Source organism: Vigna angularis, chromosome 5 (genome assembly GCF_016808095.1).
Source record: "Vigna angularis cultivar LongXiaoDou No.4 chromosome 5, ASM1680809v1, whole genome shotgun sequence".
NCBI lineage: Eukaryota > Viridiplantae > Streptophyta > Magnoliopsida > Fabales > Fabaceae > Vigna > Vigna angularis.
The window spans coordinates 30,287,479-30,309,876 of record NC_068974.1 but is presented as its reverse complement, the minus strand read 5'-3'; the positions used below and the strand labels follow the sequence as shown (position 1 = coordinate 30,309,876).

Genomic DNA, 22,398 nt, shown 5'->3' with positions numbered 1-22,398 from the left:
AAATTTGGACTCTGGTAGTGAAGACACTAAGATATGGAAAAAGGTCACAAATGATATGGAACGACTTTGCTCAGATTAGATTTCACCACTTTCACTCTTGTGCATAAAAAGTTTCATCTCCTCTCTATTAATTACTAATGTCAATCCACTAAAACACTTTACCCCTAATCTCTTAGGTGAAAAAGTCTAGGTTTTCCTTATCAAATCCCAATGTCTTGGATAATCTAACAGGTGAAACCGCATTAAGAACTAGGATCTTAAGACAACAAGCGATCATCTTCCATCTCTAGAACCAATAATCACTAGGACTCCTATTTCAGTTCTGGTTCCATCTTACGTCTCCATAACCCATGAAACCCAAAATTAGTCCATGACATGAACGTCTCCATCACATGCATGCTTTAATCATCGGAAATAAGAATACTAGAAATTAACAGAGCAGGCATACATATAATCAAATCATTCTTCAAATACACAAGAATTCAGTAATTACATCAATTCTTAACAAAATGAAACTGGTTCTCCATTTCCATGGAAGAACCTCAAGCTTACAAACATGGTGGATGGGAGAAGAAGAAGACCCAAGGAGGAGAAAAGAGATGCTTCCACATGCCCCAAGCGGCCTCCATGAGCTCCTGCAGTGAATTCGCGCCTCCACACCTTCGTTCTTGAGCTCTGGGAGGGTTTCCCCCCTCCAAAACATGCCTTCTCTGCCTCTGGTTCGCGTTCTTAAAGAGATAAGTCGTAAGTGATTTTTCGCTGGGCGAACAGGGTCGAGTCGCTAGGCGACTGGTGCAAGCTCGCTGGGCGAGCGTCCACTTTTGCGCCCTCGCTGGACGAGCGTCCTCGCTGGTCGACGAGCGTCCTCTCGTTGGGCGAGCATCTACTTGCTGATCACGGGTGAGCGCTCACTGGACGAGCGTCCGCAGCTCGCTGGACGAGCGTCCTCGCTGGGCGAGCGTGTGTCCTCTCGCTGGGCGAGCGTCCACTTGCTGGTCTCGCTGGACGAGCGTCCGTTCGCTGGGCGAACGTTCGTTCTCGCTGGGCGAGCGTCCGTTCTCGCTGAGCGAACATCCTCTGCGTCATCTGCGTCTTGTGCTCGCCAGTTCTTTCCAATCCTTATTCTGTTGCAAAGTAAACACACAAAAACACTCAAATTGATACAAAATCAACAATATATACATATTATACAACTTTTCATGAGATTTTACTCCATAATGCATCAAAGGAGATTAAAATAAGTGCTTAGGATATGTAATTCTTGGCACTTATCAATGATCGGCCTGGATGGTCGGCTTGGATGATCGGCCTGGATGGTCGACCTGGAGGCTCAACAATTCGACCTCAACCTCTTAGCCAAATTTGACCTCAATAATTTGGTCATTCGGCCTTAAAGGTATGTGTTCGGCCTCAATGGCTCTGTCATTCGGCCTCAAAGGTTTTCGCCGTTCGGCCTCAACCTCTCGGCCATTCGGCCTCATGAGTATTCGGTCATTCGGCCTCATGTACTTAGCCAAATTTGGCATCAAGTATTCGACCTGAACCTCTTAGCCAAATTTGTCGTCAACAATTTTGCCATTCGGCCTCAAAGGTACGTGTTCGGCCTCACAGGTTTTCGCCATTCGGCCTCAACCTCTCGGCCATTCGGCCTCAACCATTCGGCCATCCGGCCTCAACTGTTCGGTCATTCAGCCTCAAGCTCTCGGCCATTCGGCCTCAAGCTCTCGGCCATCCGGCCTCAACCTTTCGGTCATCCGACCTCAACCATTCGGTCCTCCGGCCTCAACTGTTCGGCCATTCAGCCTCAAGCTCTCGGCCATTCGGCCTCACCTCTTAGCCAAATTTGGCCTCAACAATTCGGCCATTCGGCCTCATAGGTACATGTTCGCCCTCACAAGTTTTCACCATTCGACCTCACTAGTATTCGGTCATTCAGCCTCAGGTACTTAGCCAAATTTTGCATCAAGTATTCGACCTCAACCTCTTAGCCAAATTTGGCCTCAACAATTCGGCCATTCAGCCTCAAAGGTATGTATTTGGCCTCAACCTCTCGGCCATTCGACCTCAACCTCTCACCCATTCGGCCTCAACCTCTTGGTCATTCGGCCTCAACCTCTCGGCCATTCGGCCTCACAAGTATTCGGCCTGAGGTACTTCGCCAAATTTGGCATCAAGTATTTGACCTCAACCTCTTAGTCAAATTTGGCCTCAACAATTCGGCCATTCGGCCTCAAAGGTACGTGTTTGGCATCAACGTCTCGGCCATTCGGCCTCACAGGTTTTCGTCATTCGGCCTCAATTTCTCGGCTATCCGGCCTAACAAGTGTTCGGCCATTCGGCCTCAAGCTCTCTGTCATCCAGCCTCAACCATTCGGCTATTCAGCCTCAACTGTTCGGCCATTCGACCTAAGGTACTTAGCCAAATTTGGCATCAAGTGTTCTGCCTCAACTTTTTGGTCATTCGGCCTCACAAGTACTTAGCCAAATTTTTCCTGAAGTGTTCAGCCTCCATCGTTCGACCATATCTTGGTATCAACCTCTCGGCCTCCCATGGCCTCACAGGTACATGTTCGGCCTTAAACTCTTAGCCAAATTTGGCCTCTAGTGTTCAGCCACAACCGTTCGGCCATACCTTAAAGGAATCCCGGCCGACCTCTTCGAAGGTCAACGACCGTGGATCTTCACCAAAGGAATCCCGGCCGATCTCACCGAAGGTCGGCTACCGTGGATCTTCACCAAAGGAATCCCGGCCGGCCTCATCAAAGGTCGGCGACCGTGGATCTTCACCAAAGGAATCTCGGCCAGCTTCTCCGAAGGTCGATGACCGTGGATCTTCACCAAAGGAATCCCGGCCGGCCTCACCGGAGGTCGGCGACCGTGGATCTTCACCAGTGGAATCCTGGCCGGCTTCATCGAAGGTCGATGACTGTGGAACTTCATCATAGGAGTACTGATTGGCCTCACCGAATTTTAATGACTGCAAATCTCCACGACGTCACTTATGCAGGATCACTAGCCTATCCAGCTCAGCTGACAAAGGCACAAAGACAAACCAATCGGAGAACCCGTCTTTATCAGGAGTGGCATATGCAAAACCCCTTTGCATAATCAACATCATGCTCGGGCTTTGGGGCTTGTGTACCGTACGGTCTCCTGGGCAACACCAGGTCGACTATCCAGGACGACCACCCAGGCCAACCACCAGGCCGACCGACCACCAGACCGAGTGCCAGACCACTAAGTCGACCGTTCAGGCTGACCATCTAGGCCGACCACCCCGGCCGACCACATGGTTAGGTTATAAACGGTAATAACTCATTAAGCCCCTAATGCAGATTAAGGTGTGTTTGGACCGTCATTAGGCCAGCGAAAGGTAAAGGCCAATCACCAACTAGTATAAATAAAGGTCCTAACTATGACTTTACGAGCACGATGCACAATATACACGCATTACTTGCTTTTCCAACTACTCGGTTACATTACTAACTTGAATGTCAGAGTGCTTTTGACAGGTGTCCGCCCGCCCGGTTTGAAGAAGGAGAAGGGAGAACAAACAATATAACTTGGAGTACGAAGACGACTAGGGAGCTCATCCAGTCTTCAATGAGCTCGTCTAGTCTTTAACGAACTCGCCCGGTCCTCAACACAATCTTAATTGCTTTGAGCATCGCCCGAAACACATATAAAATATCATTAATGAGATGCAATATTTGATAATTTTCTATTATATTTTTTAGTTGAATAGTTTTATTCTTTAATAATTAAAAATCATTTATTTATTTACTAGAATAAATAATTGAATACTTTTTCATTATTTTAAATAATTAAATATATATTTTAATATTACTTTTACAAAATTATATATATATATATATTATTAAAATTTAATTAAAAAACTAATATATATATATATATATATATATATATATATTAAGTTGTATCATTTTTATTTTGTAATTAATTATTCATAAAATTATAAAACTATAAATATTTTAATGTAATAAAAGAAAGCAAATAAGCAAAAATAAACACGTTTTCGTCAGTAAAATAAAGGTTTATTTATATATTTTGAAAAATATGTAATTCCATACAATTTTTGTAATATTTATATATTTTAAAAGAATATTTAATTCCATAAAATTTTTACAAAAATACAATCAAATTGTTAAAATTTCTATGAAGGTAAACTTTATCCTTCTAAACATACTTTTTAACTTTAAAATAATTCATTTTTCAACACGTTCTTAAAAATATTTATCACTTAATTTTCAGTTACACAATAATCAATCTTTTCCAACCACAGTTGTGGTATATGATGAAACTATATTCGAATATACTTGAACCATCCATAAAATAACAAAAGTGGAACATACTAGGAACTTAAGAGGTTAGATAAACATAGAACCATCCATATTAACAGGATCACCGAATCCATTTTTCCATCATCAATCTAAATTATTTTTTTATTTATTATTCATCGAAATTCATAAAGAATTTCAACTTTTAACTAAGTATTTGTTAAAATGTGTTTTGTTCATTCATCCTAATTACTACAATTAACATAATATTTTCTGTAATTTTAACAAGTTAAATAGAGAAAAAAAAACGATGCTTTCTAAACTAGTTGTTAACTGCTAGTGCTAATTTGTCACAGTAGTTGATAGAAGAAGCTGGTGAAGTCAGCCTCGACGAGGGTGCCGTTTTAACATCCGAATCAATAGTCACAATCATCATCGTCCTCATCAATTTCAATTTCAATTTCAATTTCAATTTCACACTTCTGCAAGCATATCGGTCACGCACTTTCTTTTCTTTCCCCAACCATCCTTGTCACGCTTCCGAATGCGTGATCATCACCATGTATATAACAACGTCCTCTTCCTCTTCCTCTTCGCTCCTCGGAGCAACCACACCCAAACTCCTCTCTTCCTCACCTTCTAGAACCTTCGCTTTTCCTCCTTCTTTCACTCCATACTCTTCCCGCAATCCCCTCCGCTCCTCCCTCCCGCGGTGGAGCCACCGCCTCCACCACGTCTCTCCCCTCACTCTCCGTCCTCCAATCAGAGCCGTCGCTCCCGCCGTCGAACGCTTCCACCGCGAAATCGCTAACGCGGGTGCTTACGCGTCCTCTCTCGCAATTCTTAAGCATTTATGATATTCACCTCGTATCCGTTCATTTTTTAATTTCCGTTTTGAATTTCGCGTTTTGTTATCCATTTTATTGCATTCTGTTTAGCTTTCAGACACGAGCGTGCGGTTTTAGTCATTTTTTATTTATTTTACAGTTTTTGAAAAGAATAAATAATATATGCCAGCAGTGTGAATCTTTTTACACTGTCATTGAATGACAAATGGTCATACAATGAATAGAAAGTTTCCGTGTGAGTGTATGTCTGTTAAACTCCTTTTTAATAGTTGAGGATTTTAATCACAAACATTTATCTAATGTATGATATGACTGACATTATAAAAATTGTGGGTAATTTTTTATTGACTGACATTGTAAAACTTTTCATTTGAGAGGGCATGGGTATTAAAATGTTTTTAAAATTTACTATTTAATGTATCAACATTTGGTTTGGGAGTGGTGTGATTTGCACTATCTTATCTAGCTGTGATTCTGTGGATTTATAAGATGAGTTCAGGTTTCTAATGTAAAGTGCTGATTTTATGTTCCCGTAAATGTTCATTTCAGCCAACGAAAATCCTTTCAAGGGAAACTTGACGAGTCTCCCCAAGCCGGGTGGCGGGGAGTTTGGAAAGTTCTACAGTCTTCCTTCTCTCAATGATCCCAGAATTGGTAATTTGCTGACATGGCCTGCCTGACTTTGTTCATGCTTTGAATCATGCTATGTGTTATGTATGATGGGGGTCTTGATTAAAATGATGTCAGTACTTTCATGTTTGTATTTTCTGTGTAATGTGTCATAGTCGTGTTACTGATGGTATCAGCTTTTCGCCTGTATAACAGACAGGTTACCATACTCCATCAGAATTTTACTTGAATCTGCCATTCGTAACTGTGACAATTTTCAAGTAAAAAAAGAAGATGTAGAGAAGATTCTTGCCTGGGAAATAAACTCTACGAAGCAAGTTGAGATTCCTTTCAAGCCCGCTCGTGTTCTGTTGCAGGTATCTTGTTGACTTCTGGAACCTGGATACGGCGAAATAGTTGTTAGGGATGGGTGATACCGAGTTGTATGTTTTATTCTTTTGAACATCTTTCTTCACCCCAGGATTTTACTGGAGTGCCGGTTGTCGTTGACCTGGCTTGCATGCGTGATGCTATGAATAAGCTTGGCAGTGATTCAAATAAGATCAATCCTTTGGTACGCTTCTTGCTTATCATTTGCATGTGTTTTTGTTCTGTATAAATTCTTGATCACAGTCACCAAAGAAATTTCAAAATTTAACTGTACATCAGGGTGAGGTTCCTGTACCTTGAACTCATAATTACTTTTGTAATGTTACACCTAACGGTATGTTTGGGGAATCTGGTGTTGGGGTGTTTAAAGTATGTTAGTGGAAGGAACTCAAGAGTATCTTTTGAGGAAACTGGTGGGAAAATTTCATTTAAATTATGTGATGCAAATTGTTCTAAACCAGTTTGTCTTTAAAGCATTTAAATTAGCGTGGCTTATATATATGTAAATTATTTAGCTTAATACCAATTTGCTTCAAGAAGAAATCTGACGCTCTAGAATTTGAAAAAATAACACTGTATTAGACAGATTTTCCTTATGTTTTATGTTTGTTAGAAGTTATTCTGACTTCCTAGGTATAATTACGGACAGGTTCCTGTTGATCTTGTCATTGATCATTCAGTTCAAGTTGATGTTACAAGGTCAGAAAATGCAGTGCAGGCCAATATGGAGCTTGAATTCCAGAGAAACAAGGAGAGATTTGCGTTTCTTAAATGGGGGTCAACTGCATTCCGTAATATGCTTGTTGTTCCTCCTGGTTCTGGTATAGTACATCAGGTAAATTTGGAAATATATATGCTAAATGACTTCATTGAATTTAGTTGTTCATTTTTAATTTATGTCCGGGACTTTTGGTTTGATGTGTTCAATTCCAGGTCAATCTTGAATATCTAGGAAGGGTTGTATTCAACAATGAGGGCCTCCTCTATCCCGACAGTGTGGTTGGGACTGATTCACATACAACTATGATAGACGGGCTTGGTGTTGCTGGATGGGGAGTTGGAGGTATTGAAGCCGAGGCAGCAATGCTTGGTCAGGTGCTTTATCCTGTGATCTTGATATATAAACATGCAATGCAGTGCGTGTAAATCTTAATTCTATTCCAAATGCTACTAATTAATGGATTATGATGACACATTGGACTCTCTTTGTATTTGTTTATTTGCTGTGTGCTGATTGCATTGTTGGGTGCTATGATTCTTAATAGCCTATGAGCATGGTTTTGCCTGGTGTTGTGGGGTTCAAGTTATATGGAAAACTGGGCAATGGTGTAACAGCAACAGACTTAGTTCTAACTGTGACTCAAATTCTCCGAAAGCATGGTGTTGTGGGGAAGTTTGTTGAATTTTATGGTAATTAAGTTCTCTTGAGGCCTACTGTCTCATAACGTTTTCCTTTTTTTCTCAACTTACACTGATTGTCCTTACTAATTAACAATTATTTGTTTTGTTATCTAGGTGATGGTATGGGTGAATTATCTTTGGCTGATAGGGCCACTATTGCTAATATGTCTCCTGAATATGGTGCCACCATGGGCTTCTTCCCTGTGGATCATGTTACTTTGCAATATCTCAAGTTAACTGGAAGGAGTGACGACAATGTAAGTACCATCTATCTGTTCATTTATTTTTTGCTAATGCGAAGTGCTTATATATCGATTGATCTTCTTTTGTCTGGACACAGGTGGCCATGATAGAGTCTTATCTCAGGGCAAACAAACTGTTTGTTGACTATAATGAGGTAATGTTGGTAGCATTATTGCTCTACAAACTTGTCCTTTTTCAAAACGACGGATGCATGTATATATGTTGGAGGTGTAGAACTCTAATTTATTTTCCATGAATTTAGCCTCAACAAGACAGAGTGTATACATCACATCTTGAATTAAACCTTTCCGAAGTTGAACCATGTATTTCAGGACCAAAGAGGTAATATTCTGTGTTTGTTTGTTGCCCTGTATTGCATTATAGGTTTTATTTCACTTTATATCCTATTGCCGAAATATTCTTTGATATTAAATGATATTCTTTGTAGACCTCATGATCGGGTGCCTTTGAAAGAAATGAAGGCTGACTGGCATGCTTGTCTTGATAACAAAGTTGGGTTTAAGGTTAGTAATGCTATGATAACAGAGTTTGGTTTTATAAGAAAATAATTTGTAGTCTACATGTTGAATTAGCTGTTGGTAGTTAGTTGTAAGAAAAATCGCTCTTTTCTACTCTTTTGGTTGTGATAAAATGCTAATTAGGTTCTTAATCTCACATTCAGTATTTGTCTTCTGCAATGGACAAATTAATAACATTGTTTGATTACCATTGGTTGTTTACCTGGATTTTCATTGTTTAAAACAAGTTGATTTTCTTGCACAAAAGTAAATAATTTTTTAAAATAACCAAGAACCATCAGATTCAGACATCAACAATTCTTTATTTTAGTTTTTTTATTTGTTTAAATTTTAGACCTTCAACTTGCAGATTCGTTAAAAAAATCTGTAGAATAAACAATGGCCATTTTTATGATGTTTCATAAACTTACTCAATGACTGAAGCAGCAATGCTATGCTGTCATAACCAATTGTAGTACCCATTCGTTGCATGGGGATGTATAATGAGATAAATTAATCGAGTGAATAAATTAGTTAACTGTAAATTTTCCTATTTTCTTTCATAAAAATTTACACACACGCATGTAACTAAAGTTAATCTTGCACGGAGAAATAGAAAGGATTATATAATTTGATTTTACATTGTTATGTAACTACCTAAATATATATTAATCAAGTCAAAGAAATTTATTTTTTTATTGGAAAGAAAAATGTAGTAAGAAGCTGAATAAGAAAAAAGTTTATATTTATACTAAATTTGTTAAAATAATGAATTAACTATAAAAGGATTCATTTGCTAATTCATATACCAAACCCCAGCCCCTTGTCTTTATTAGTGCTTATGTAAGTTACTGAAAAATCTCCTCTTTCAAACTGCATCCTGACTTGAATCTGAGTTCAATTTGGCGAATCGTGGGTTGTCACATATAACAAGACATTTTTTCTTCATTGTAATTGAATATGAAGAAGTGGAATCATACATGTTTCATTGACTGTTGTCTGATGAGAACCCTACATGAATATGAGATACTGCATTTCCTAAATGTATTATTTCAAAACAGGGGTTTGCAATACCAAAAGAGGCACAAGGAAACGTTGCAAAGTTTGATTTTCATGGGCAGCCAGCGGAGCTCAAGCATGGCAGTGTTGTGATTGCTGCAATCACAAGCTGTACAAATACATCAAACCCTAGTGTTATGCTTGGGGCTGGTCTTGTTGCGAAAAAGGCTCGAGAACTTGGTTTGCAGGTTAGTTAACTAATATAATTGTATAAAAGACTGTAAAAATGCTAGTTCCCTTTTTCAGGATGAAGTCCTCCTACCTTCTATTGTCTGTTTCTCTTGACAATAAATGGAAAAAATAGTACGTATCTTATGCGGTCCTTTTCTTGATTCTAATTGTTTCTGTCTTTACTATTTTTCCAGGTCAAGCCTTGGGTTAAAACAAGTCTTGCTCCAGGCTCTGGAGTTGTCACAAAATATCTACACCAGAGGTATTATGTGTTTTCTATTAGAACGCTTATGCAGTAGCTTATATTATAACGTAGTCACTTACCGTCTGTATAATTTAGTAAAAATATATTCATTATTTTGCATCTATTTCTTCTTTCTGGCAGTGGACTGCAAAAATATCTAAACGAACAAGGTTTTCATATAGTTGGATTTGGGTGTACTACATGTATTGGCAATTCAGGAGAGCTGGATGAATCCGTTTCTTCTGCCATCTCAGAGAATGGTGATCTTTATAACAGAATACAATTTCTTGAACTGAAGCCCATATCTCTGCTACTCTCGGTTTTCTCAGATAACTTTATTCTTTTGTAACTTTTAGATTCCTACCAGTCTCCTAGACATGCTTTGCCTTATAATAGCTAATTGGATAATGTTTTCCTGATTATACCTTAAGATACACTTTCTAGTTTCTTAAACATACTCTGCCTTATGCTTTCTTTCTTGATTTTGTTTTTTGTGTGCTTTGATGCAGACATTGTAGCAGCTGCTGTGTTGTCTGGGAACCGTAATTTTGAGGGCCGAGTGCATCCGTTGACAAGAGCTAACTACCTTGCCTCTCCTCCTCTGGTTGTTGCTTATGCACTTGCTGGCACGGTATGCATGTCTAATTCATAATCGTAATGTGTATAATTTGTTTTTTGTTCTTTCTGTTTTTCTGTAACATTAGCTGATTTTCGTCTTTCTTTATTAAGGATAATAGTTATTTGATTCATTCTTTGGATGTAAAGAAAATAGAAAAATCATTAACTTATAGCTAGCTAATCACAAGCATTGTTACTGACTGCTAGTTAGACAATATGCATCATTCTCATTTATATGCCCGAATATGGGCATATTTGAGCATATTTTCCTCTACATAAAAAAGTACATCACACTGAATATTTGCTGAATACATTAGTGTATTTGGAGTCAAATAGAATACCAATGCTATATATCCTTTATATTCTTCCCAATTTCCTCATAACAAATTAGGTGGCTTTATTTTATATGGATACTTGCAAGTTATATCCAAAGTCTAGTTAGCTATGCACTCAAACATACAATAAGGGGGACTATTTGGTTTGGAAAATGTTTTCATATTTTTTTTTTGCAAATAAATATTAAAAATTCCACTTTGTTTTTTTTTTTTTAATTTTATAAAACAAGCATGGTAAATAATTAAATCCACTTGTCACGCCTGTACAAATTTTTGAAAATAAGAAATGAAAACAGTGAATGTTTTCTCAACCCAAATAGGCCCTTGTATGTTTGTCCTTTTTGTGTACCAAAATCGTATTTTACTATGAAAATAATTTTATTTTTGAAAGTGATGGTTAATGTCATATCGTAAACTAATGTGTTTGCAATGTTCTATTGACTATGAATACAAGGTTTATTTAGCTTCATTGGTTTAGGGATGATGTTTTTTTTTATGAATTTGATGATACAATTTAACTCAAGAAAAGTAAAACCGCAAATGTTGTTGGACCTTTTCTTCATTTACCTTTGGGTCAAATTTCCAGGTTGACATTGATTTTGAGAAGGAGCCAATTGGGACAGGGGAGAATGGAAAGAATGTGTACTTGAGGGATATATGGCCATCTACTGAAGAAATTGCTGAGGTAATTGATGTCTAATTTTGTCAGATCTGAGCAGACTCAACTTCTGGAATTTTGTTTTCTTTCTTTTTCTTATTTTATGAGACGAGGAATTTCAACAGAAACAGTGGACACCAGAAGGCTATACTAGTTAGAAAATTACAAGAAAATATCTCCCAATTGTCTGAACCGAGTTCAAACCACATGAGTTTAATTTCACATCCAAATTCTTATCCATCCTTTATTGTCTTTCTTTTGCCCTACATCTAACTTAACAAGTTTCCATCTTTCTCTCTCTTCCATTTCAATAACTAACTCTTCTCACTGATTCCTTTATTATATGAAATTTAGTCTAAATATGCAGTGGTTTATATGGTAAGAATAACTTTGGGGGATGTTTGTTCCTAGGCTGTCCAATCCAGCGTGTTGCCTGACATGTTCCGAAGCACATACGAGGCTGTTACCAAAGGGAATTCTATGTGGAATCATCTACAAGTTCCTGCTGACAGTCTCTACTCGTGGGACCTCAACTCAACATATATCCATGAACCTCCATACTTCAAGAACATGACCATGGATCCTCCAGGACCTCATGGTGTAAAAGATGCTTATTGTCTACTGAATTTTGGTGACAGTATAACCACTGATCATATTTCTCCAGCTGGAAGCATTCACAAGGATAGTCCTGCTGCTAAATACCTTCTTGAGCGGGGTGTGGAACCCAAGGATTTTAATTCTTATGGAAGTCGTCGAGGCAATGATGAAGTGATGGCAAGGGGAACTTTTGCGAACATTCGCCTTGTTAACAAGCTCTTGAATGGGGATGTTGGCCCGAAGACAATTCATGTTCCAACTGGGGAGAAGCTCTATGTGTTTGAGGCAGCAACGGTTAGTTATGTCCTACTCATATATGGCATGCTTTAACTCACTCCTTTTGAGCTTTCAAACATGAAAACATACTGCATTCTCTGTGTGTGTGTGTGTGTGTATATATATATATATATATTTTCTGTTGCTGATGTTTTTCTATATTATCAAAATACTAGCTGTGAATGTCTTTATGGCGATCTTTTCATAATGCTACATTCCTAATTAATCCGTTTACTTCCCTAAATGTATCAGCTATCGAATCTTGCTTGTTCAAGTAGATAATAGAGACTTCTAACTATAAGCACTACATGCAAAGCACTATGGCATGTGAACATTATCTCTTGATTTGGTTCTAGGTAGCAATGCGCCTTTAATGACATGGTGTCAATCGTATTATTGTAACACTGAATGCTCTGCCTACCGTGCATCAAACACACTTTCCTCTTTTCTTCTCCCTTACCGTGTGCCGAAAGGCGCACCACAAGGCCCCCCCCCCCCCCCCCCCCATCGTTTGCTTCCATTCGTATGCACGAAAAGCGTGCAAACCAAGAAGAAAAGAAGCAGGTCTTTCCATACACAAACCAGAAGGAATGCACTGAAAGTTGATGTAATCATTTATGTTTTTCAACATTACGTCAAAAATATTTTAATAATATTCACGACATTATATTTTTCACGTATTATGTAGTAAATTTAGTAATAATATTTATGTATGTTTACTTTATATAATTGATTATGCTCCATAATAATTGATGTTCTAAATATTTTATTCATATTGTTATTATTAATTTTGATATAATAAAAATATATTGAAATAATAAGTGAAATAAAATGTTTTGATGATAAAAAGTTTATTTTACCTTTCTCTTATTTTCACTCTATTTTCATTTAACTTAAACAATCTCACCTCGTAGTCATCTATACTCTTTTTCTTTTCTTTTTTTTTCATTTTATGATCCAAATAAAACATTACGAAAAAAAGAATTAATGAATCCCATTGTGTCAAAGAAAGTGATAGACCTTTGTTTTCTAAACCCCTATAATTGTTTTTCTCATGCCAGAGATACATGGCTTCTGGGCAAGACACCATTGTGGTAGCTGGAGCTGAATATGGCAGTGGAAGTTCTAGAGATTGGGCTGCCAAGGGTCCAATGCTACTGGTGAGTTCCTTTATATATTATGACATGCGATTAAATTGAATTTTCGTTAATCAATATTCATGGTGGCTGATGTCACTTGCATTTCAATAGGGAGTGAAAGCTGTGATTGCTAAAAGTTTTGAGAGAATTCATCGCAGTAATTTGGTAGGAATGGGTATTATTCCGCTTTGCTTCAAATCCGGTGAGGATGCAGACACATTGGGATTAACTGGTCATGAACGTTATACAATTGACCTCCCAAGTACAATCATTGAGATTAGGCCTGGCCAAGATGTGACAGTCACAACTGATAATGGAAAATCTTTTACCTGCACCATACGCTTTGATACAGAGGTAATTTAAGTTTTTCATCGAGTCATTTTTTAACACTTTTTTAAGTTGCAATACTATTACTTTCTCCGTTATAACAATTGTATTTTCAGGTCGAACTTGCTTACTTCAACCACGGCGGCATCCTTCCATATGTCATAAGAAACCTCATCAAGGAGTGAAGCAATTATCGGTGGAAAACTGCAAGGTCATTGTATCAATGTGCTTTTTAACGTGTAAAATATGAGAATAATTTTCCGGGAGATAGGAAATATTTTTTTATTTTAGGGAGATTTTGGCATTTTTACGTTTATTAATCTATAGGCCCGTAAAGAATTATATTAGTTTGATTGCGCCTGCCCTTGAAATTGCGGATAATTATGGAAGCCCACTTGAAGTGTGAGTCTGCCAATTAGAATTTAGCACGTTATATTTTCCCATAAACATATTATGCATCTATTTCATAACACGGAAATTTTATTAAAAAAAACAAACGAGAATCACACCAAACTCATCAAAATACATCACACACAGATAAAAAGTACCTATATGAGGAAAAAATTAAGAAGTATACATAGATCCAATACAATTAGGAGAAAAATTAAAGTTCAATAATTAAATTCCTTGACATATTAAATTTGCTCACAATCCAAAAAGGCTTTTAAAACTTATTATAACTTTTAAGAAATCCTTGATTTGAAAGATTTAGTCTTAAATTTATTTGCCTTATTTTCACTGATATTTATTGCAGTTTGAACTAACTTATCGTTTTCTTTAGAATAAAAATATTTTCTTCCATTAAACATATTAATTTATTTATAAATTATTTTCAATTTCTCTAGAAAAATTATTTTCTTAGACGTCAGGAATTGTTTCAAAATTATAATTTATAATTAGATGAATCTAAATGTTGTAAAACTTACAAACTATTCACGGTATAACATCTTCTAAAGAATGTATATTAGTTAAGGAATCAAAATTTATTAGCACATCACCATCAATAGAAACAATTATATGTATTTTTAACGATAGAATATCTATGCACACCACAATTTGGCCCAAGCTATAATTGAGCAAGAATGTATAACATAGGCTCCCTTATAGGATCTAAAACCAGAGGCTTTAAAATTGAACTTAAAAGTCTTAATTCCCATTTTGAGCACCAACTACCTTAGGAAGATAAAATTGTATTTTTGCGTTAATTCTTTTCTCTCCACTAGAAATTACATTAACATCTTGTAATTGTCGATTAGATACATCATCACCCATCATTTTACCATCTGAACAAAAATGAGGCAATTTCCCACACTCCATATTAGCAATAAACATAAATTGTGGTTTTTCCACCAAAATTTGATAAGACAAATTAGATAATAAATCAATCACATGCAAAGAAACCTTAAAACTTATTTTTGGTATAATCATCTATAGATAAAGGTGCGTCAATATCACACACAATTGAGAAAATCGCCTTTGATTGTCAATATTCAAAAGAAAGACTATGTATGCATACCCAATATTGAATTTTCGTGAGCTTTATAAAAGCCGAAACAAAATTTTTAGTCCAATTAAAAAACACAAAGGGTTTCGAGAGATAAATTCTAAACTTCAACTGTCAAAACCTTTTTTATATTCTCAAGTAGAGAAAAAAGCATACTCATAGAATTCTTTGTTAAGAAGAATCACTTTTCATTAACCCAAATGTTGCCCAGCCATATCAAGCTTTTTTAAAGATCTGAATGTGTGAGATGTTTATTTTAGTTTGTTAACAAAATACGCCTAAGAAAATTATTTTGCACTTCTTCAAACCAGAAACTTCTTCAACAATTAACATCGAGATCATATTTATCTTTATGCAAGGAGAGGATAAATGTGATAAAGGATTATCACATCATTATTAAGGACCTGTGTAAATGTTCATTTTTGTCTCTACACATTGAAAAGAAGATTTAAATCCTAAACTATGCTCCTGAAGTAGGACCACGAGTGGTAAGCCTGGCCCATGTTCACGCCCTACAACCAAATGCAAAAGAAACACAATGAAAATCACAATCCATTTTAAACAAATGTGTTGTTAGCTAGTCGTACTCTCCCTTAGAGTTTATATTTCACCATTGCATTCGTTTAATGATTTAATCTTTTTTGTTTTAATTAAAGTAATTATAATATATACGAATATAGATTATGTGGATATAAACCATTCTCTTAATTATATAAAATAAGATATCATCTTAATTATTATTTAATTAGATTAAAACATAATTGAGAAATCAAAGAATTTATTAATCACAGGCAACAATTGAGAACTTAAATTTAAAGAATGAATTTTCTTTATAAATAATTAAATAATTATTTATTGTTATATATTTTTTGTTATTTATTTTTATTATTATCCATTTTATCTTAATATATTTTTATAATCTTTAATTTAATTTTATTTATTATTATCTATTTTGATCTTATATATACAACTATGATTAATTATTGTATTTTTTTAATATTTGTTGAGTTAGTTTCTAATTTTTGTATCAATTTAAATTATTTTTTTTAACATGACATATTAATACATATGTTTCATTACACGACACTGTTAAACAATTATACTAAATGAAAATGATAATAAAAAAATATAATATTAATTTAACTTAAAAATTAAAACAAATATCTTTTAAAAATAAAAAAGTTAATTAATTTTTATTAATCAACTCATATATATAAGAATGACTTGTTCACATAAAAAATTATATAATTTCAAAAAAGTAAATGAAAACACTAAAAGATTGAATAAAAAAAATTATTTAAAAATTTAAAACTGAAATTATATAATAATATATATTTTTGTTTATAAACACAAATTTTATTTATATGATTAAATTTATATAATCACATTTTTTTATACCATTTTATATTTACAAACTAAAACACTTTTAATATAAATTCATCTATTAATCCTTAACATATAAATTAGGACTTATCATTACAAGTCAAAATTATTAGCTAATACCAGGGAAAGATCCAAAACCTAGAACAACATAGGTGTTCCTCCCACCAGATCCTCGCCGTTCATCGCGTTGGGTCTCCACACGCCCCCAAATTCCCACTGTCACACCACCCACTCCATACTTGTCACTCTCTCTTCTCTCGAATCGTCATTCCTCCAATCTCCCAGAATCCATCACCAGAACACGATGTCTTGGGTCCTCCGATCTACGAAGTCTAAGTTGCTCTCTTCTTCCTCTTCTTCACTTTCCAGAACCTTCCCTTCCTTTTCTCGCACCGCTCATCAACTCCCTCACAATCAGATCGGAGCTCTCTCTCCTCTCACCGATCTCTTCCACCGCAACACCGCCTCCACACCTCTCGGTAACGCCCTTCGCTCTCACTTTCATCTTTCCATTTCCTTATTCAATGCCTTTTATTTTCATCCATCCTTTGCATTCTCTTTTGTTTCCGCTCCTATCACCACGCATTTCCAATTAACGCAAACATATCTATGCTCTTATTAATAACGCCAAACACAGAAAGTAGCTCATCACCGCTTCATTTTCTTAATCGCGTTTTCTTGATTTCGATTAATCTCGTGATTCCTGTTGCTCTACGACCTTAATTTGTTTGTACTCCTGGTTCCGAGTTTAATTTTCTGCTTCTGATTGTCTAATTTCTTTGATGCTAATGTCGTTTCAGCTAAGGAAAACGCTTTTGGCGGAAACGTGACTGGTCTTCCCAAAGTTCCTGCGAATAAGCTTGGCTGTGATTCTAATGCGATCGATTCATTGGTATGCGTCTTTTCCGTCATTGTTAATGAGATTTCAAACTCCAACCGCACTTGATGGAGCGAAATATGTTTTGTGTACTTTTAACTTGATATTGCTTGTGTGAAGTTACATTTGTATATCTCGTTTTTGCTCCCTCTAGACCGAGGAAATAGGGAATAGGGAAGCTGTCGTTGCTGATGCAACTTTGATTTGACTAGTCTGATTAAATCTAATAATTTTGATCCCTTTTTACCTCGATCTTAGTTTATGAAACATTCTGAAGTTGTTACAAGACTAGTGAGTTCTGGTCGTGCTATAGTAGTGTTCCGGTAAAAGGCTATGAGCCTGAAACCGAAAACAAAAGAATGATAAAAACCTTTTTGACTCAGTTTATAACTACCTTTAGACCAAAATCATTTCCGCCCCATCATTAGGCCAAATGAAGATTCTGAGTCACTAGAAAGAGGATTGTGTTTATCTTCTTGGAAAAAGCATATGGGGTCTTCTTTTTTGTTACGAAAAGTGAAAAGCAACATTTTCACAGATAAAGAGCATAATCATTCATCACCTTCAAATCAATAAGGAAAAAAAGATAAGATTTATTTACCGATAAGATGTTTGTGCTCCTTCCAGCTCTCTGTTAGAGTTTTAAGAGAAGAAAGTAGAGAGACATAATTGATGCAAGAAAGTTTGATTTCTTAGTCCATTTAGAAATCTGTTACAACAAATATAATATAGCTACCAGGTAACTTGATCTACAAAGATCAGAAATAGTCACAGCCAGCTACAAGGAACAGAAACTAAGGGTAGTCAAAATCGTGATTTCACTCAATATCGAAAAGGGAAGTATGGATTGGAAATTGGGAGATCATAACACGGATCAAGATCCTACAACATTTATGAAATTCATGTATGTGCACAGATACATGTGTGTGTGCGCATGCGTATTAAAGTAACAAAAATCATTATATCACACTTGAAGTACATAATTGAACTTAAGTTCGACATGATAAGCTAAAACTAATATAATAAGCATGTAAAACAGTAAGGCAATAGACGTAATTACATTGTAAGCACACCATCGTAATTACAAAACAATAAGCCAATAGCTCTATTAATTCAAATAATCTTGCAAGTTTAAATCCAAAATTGCTCAAGAGATGTTCAAATCCATTTCCAATTCCATTTCCTTCACCATTCAAATTAGTAATGTCTAAATAATTCTGAGGTGTAATTTCATCATCCTCTTCAACTTGGATTGGAACTAAGTTTTCATCCAAACCCAATCCTTCATTCTGCTCATGCTATCCTCCGTAATCCACCAGTCATCAAAACCTAATCCCAGGTGGCGGTGTCTTTTTGAACATTTTTGCTTTCCGGCAATTGTTGTGTACTTTTAGCATTTTTTCTTTTTAGTAGATGTAGTGTCCTCTAATCAGTTTTAACAAGTTTTACTCATGATACATATATATTCTAGTTTTAGAGGAAATGTTAAAGATATGATTTGAAAGGAAAAAGCATATTGAAGATCGGTTGTCATTTTAACAGAGAAAGTCACATCAAGGAAATATCTAATAGCTGTCAGTTTTGGCAATCGACATGTTTGCCTCAAGGGGTTGTGTTGATGACATTGTTAACAAGCTTGTCTCATGATACATATGTTCTAAATCGGGAGGGAGTGTTAGAGATATGATTTGATTACATTAAACTGAAAGATATGATAGGATTCGATAGGGACATATCTTACCAAATATTTGATAGTGATATTGTATTTTTTTCTTCATTATAAATAAGAGTATTTGTGTATATACAACACATGAAATTCATTATATTATTTCTCGGTTTCTCTTTTCTCAGCATGGTACTGAAGTAGTACCATCCTATGTGACCTATTTTGTCATTAATCCTTTCAACATTCTCTAATACAAAAATATTGAACTGGTGCACACCCTTACGCCTGAAAATGTGATACAAATAATTAATTTAGCTCTGTTTAGTTTCTAATTCCAGTGGAATTGTTCTTTTATGTCAGATGTATAAAGCTTCTGGACTGTACACCACTGTGCTGGCTGGAGCTAGATATGGCACTAGAGGTTCTGCTGCTCAGAGTCCAATGCTTATGGTGAGTTCCTATATTGTGAGTTATCTATGATTGAATTGAATCATTTGTCTTCTCTTACTTGGCTGATGACATTTTCACTCATAAGGGAGTCAATACTGTGATGGCTAGAAGTTTTGAGAGAAGTATGGAAGCTGGCACGTTTGGAATGATTGGTCATAAACGTTGCATGAGTGACGTCCCAAGTAAAACCAGTGAGACAAACCCATCTGGTTTTCGTCCATTATCTCCTCATCTCCCTCTTTATCAGCCTCAACTCTCTTCAACTCTCTCAATTTTTAATAGAATTGCTGGAGCTTTCTTAGCCGCTGTCATTTTACTTTTTTATATGATATATATAAAAATGGGTTCGGTTAGCCTCACCTATGACTCTTTCTACCAGTTCATATTTTATTCATCAAAACTACACCTATTTGTCATGGAGATTTCTGCGTTAGCCGTGACCTACCATCTGTATAGTGCAATTCGTCATTTACGCATATGATTTGAGTCAACAACTGACACCCGAACTGTACGTTTGAACCTTAGGTAACATGCTTTTCCTTGATTCATTTTCAGTTTTTTATGATTGCAATTATAAGACCCAAGCGAGCTCTGTAATCAGGGTTTGCTTGGGGTTGAGTCGTATTTTTCTTACCATGGATTAGTGTATAATGTCGTCTTTTCAGGTGGTGGAACTTTGCTTACTCGACCTTGGAGGCATACTTCCATATGTCAATCTTAAAGAACTTAAGAAATGTGAATTTGAATTCTTGCAGTTATTTCTTTTCGACTTAATAATCACAATTCTCGATGTTTAGTGCTGAGCAGTACTGCATTTATTTCGGTCATGGTTTTTTGCAGTCTTCTTAACTTGCGTGTAAGTAACTAATGCATTTAATAAATGCTATCTTTTGGGGAATTGAAATAAATTTTCTTACACGATTCAGGGCATTATTTATTGCTTATTCTTTATTTCGAAAGATATATGAATGAATTTAAAGTAAACTAGAGGTAGAAATATGCACATTAGAGATTTGATTAAAATTATTTATTATGGTAACTAGAAGAGGGGACATTTTTTAAGACGAGTGTAGTCACGTTATCCATCCCATTCGGCTGTTAAAATGATGAATTATAAAAGGATATTGAAATTATAGTTGAATATAAACTTTATTACAATTCATTTGCTAATTCATATGCAAAAATTGTTCACACCTAGCTGTTATTTTATACTCAAATTTTGTTATACTGATCAATTTACACAGACTTTGAGTCACGCAGATAAAATCCAATGATTAAAATTTATGATTATAAATTATCAAATATTGAATATTATCCATAACAGAGTAAATAAATATCTGACGCGAAAATTAATTTATATTTTTATAAAGCATGGCAGTGTCAGTAAAACTTTCTAATATCTTGTTTTAAATTGTAACCTGACATGGTTCGTAAGGTCTTTCAAATAATATATTGTTTATTATGATAGATTTTTTTAACAATTTGTTATAAGATAACGTATGAGTTTATTATAATTACTTTTGATTGTAATTATGTTCAATTTTTATGTATTATGCTATAGAACAGTATATCATTTTCTAGGAAAATTTGGAATTGTAAAGGAGGGTATTTATGACCATTATACCTAAGCATAATACTAAATAATTAAAATAAATTTCCCTCTATTATATCTCATATTTATAACAATTTTAGATACATAAAATATAATGTACGAGAAAGAAGAGAAGAGAATATGAACATACATATATAGGAATATGGTGCATCACAAATCACAAAACACAACACATTTACATTCAATTTTATTTAAGATTATTTATTCTAACAATTGATTGCAAAATGTATGATCCTAAAGGTAAAAGTGAATTACATATAGTACAATTCATAATTATATGAGTGGTGGTTCTTGATTGAATGATTTAGGAAAACATCTATTTTTATCAATAAAGAACGCTCGTATTGGAGGGTATCGATAAGAATGTTGAAACACCTATCACGAAATCATGGAAAAACTATTACAAAAGATGACTTATAAAATTAGTGACTCAATTTCATATTACATTATCTAAAATAGTTTTGTTTATAATTGAAGTTTTGTATTTCAGAATGCCAAACAAGATTCCAAATTATCTATTCTAAAGGGTTTCAAAATCATTTTGGTTATAGTTGTATAATTATTTTTTACACAGTTATAATTGATGAGAAGCTTTGGAGTGCTTTGCAAATGAAATGAACATGTTTTATTGGTGGAGTTGACCATTATGTGGAGTAAAATTTAACAAAGGATGAAATAATGTAAAAGGACTTTAGTGATGTTTTTTTGATGAATACGGTAAAACATACCTTTTTTTTTTGTAATTGTTTTAATACTTTGAAGAAGTTATATATATTTAGTTGAAATGTATTTTTGAAGGATTTTATTATGCGTGATGAGTTACTAAAATGGGTTCCAAGGATTGTTTTACAGTTCGAATTCATCATTCACATATTGAGGTTGGACAGTGTAAGTGGCCATTAAAAAAAATACATAAGTGCATATAGGTTGTGAAAGATGTGGTAACTATATGCAACATGAACAAATTATAAATTGCTAGATCTAGAAAATTCCATTGTCCATTTAGATTGAGGTATAAAATATATTAACATTTTGAATAGAGACAAATTTTAGTTGTGTTAAAATTTAGAGATTAAAAGTATATTTAATTTTAAAATAAAATAAAAAAGATAATAAAATAGAAGATATATTATGATAAATCAACATTGTTATATTATCTTTTATCTTTTGTTAAT

The 22,398-nt window shown here is 35.1% G+C and overlaps 2 protein-coding genes across 3 annotated transcripts; both read left to right on the top strand.

Annotated features, from left to right (window-relative positions):
• The first annotated feature begins 4,638 nt into the window (after positions 1 to 4,638).
• Positions 4,639 to 14,152, top strand: LOC108340580 (aconitate hydratase, cytoplasmic). Its single transcript, XM_017578059.2, has 20 exons — positions 4,639 to 5,114; positions 5,696 to 5,800; positions 5,972 to 6,132; positions 6,237 to 6,329; positions 6,795 to 6,980; positions 7,079 to 7,240; positions 7,411 to 7,555; positions 7,661 to 7,803; positions 7,887 to 7,943; positions 8,052 to 8,131; positions 8,238 to 8,313; positions 9,369 to 9,554; positions 9,732 to 9,799; positions 9,923 to 10,041; positions 10,291 to 10,412; positions 11,321 to 11,419; positions 11,804 to 12,283; positions 13,327 to 13,425; positions 13,516 to 13,758; positions 13,848 to 14,152. The coding sequence occupies exons 1-20, from the start codon at positions 4,859 to 4,861 to the stop codon at positions 13,914 to 13,916; spliced, it is 2,949 nt and encodes a 982-aa protein (XP_017433548.2). The 5' UTR covers positions 4,639 to 4,858; the 3' UTR covers positions 13,917 to 14,152.
• A 2,574-nt stretch (positions 14,153 to 16,726) lies between these two features.
• Positions 16,727 to 20,529, top strand: LOC108339542 (succinate dehydrogenase subunit 3-1, mitochondrial). Of its 2 annotated transcripts, none has more exons than XM_052878022.1 (5): positions 16,727 to 17,097; positions 17,419 to 17,510; positions 19,522 to 19,611; positions 19,697 to 20,136; positions 20,256 to 20,529. In XM_052878022.1, exons 1-4 carry the CDS (start codon positions 16,923 to 16,925, stop codon positions 20,090 to 20,092), a joined length of 753 nt encoding a protein of 250 aa, XP_052733982.1. In that variant the 5' UTR covers positions 16,727 to 16,922; the 3' UTR covers positions 20,093 to 20,136; positions 20,256 to 20,529. The 2 variants fall into 2 exon arrangements, with proteins under 2 accessions (XP_052733982.1, XP_017432165.1); XM_017576676.2 differs by having other exon boundaries at positions 16,728 to 17,097; positions 20,277 to 20,529.
• The last annotated feature ends 1,869 nt before the right edge of the window (positions 20,530 to 22,398 follow it).

Excerpts from the sequence above, each read along its gene's own strand:
- LOC108340580 (XM_017578059.2), top strand. The coding sequence starts at position 4,859 with ATGTATATAACAACGTCCTCTTCCTCTTCCTCTTCGCTCCTCGGAGCA. Across the intron at positions 6,133-6,236 it reads CCGCTCGTGTTCTGTTGCAG|GATTTTACTGGAGTGCCGGT; the intron begins GTATCTTGTTGA and ends TCTTCACCCCAG. Across the intron at positions 7,944-8,051 it reads TGTTTGTTGACTATAATGAG|CCTCAACAAGACAGAGTGTA; the intron begins GTAATGTTGGTA and ends CCATGAATTTAG.
- LOC108339542 (XM_052878022.1), top strand. The coding sequence starts at position 16,923 with ATGTCTTGGGTCCTCCGATCTACGAAGTCTAAGTTGCTCTCTTCTTCC. Across the intron at positions 17,511-19,521 it reads CTAATGCGATCGATTCATTG|ATGTATAAAGCTTCTGGACT; the intron begins GTATGCGTCTTT and ends CTTTTATGTCAG. Across the intron at positions 19,612-19,696 it reads CTCAGAGTCCAATGCTTATG|GGAGTCAATACTGTGATGGC; the intron begins GTGAGTTCCTAT and ends TTCACTCATAAG.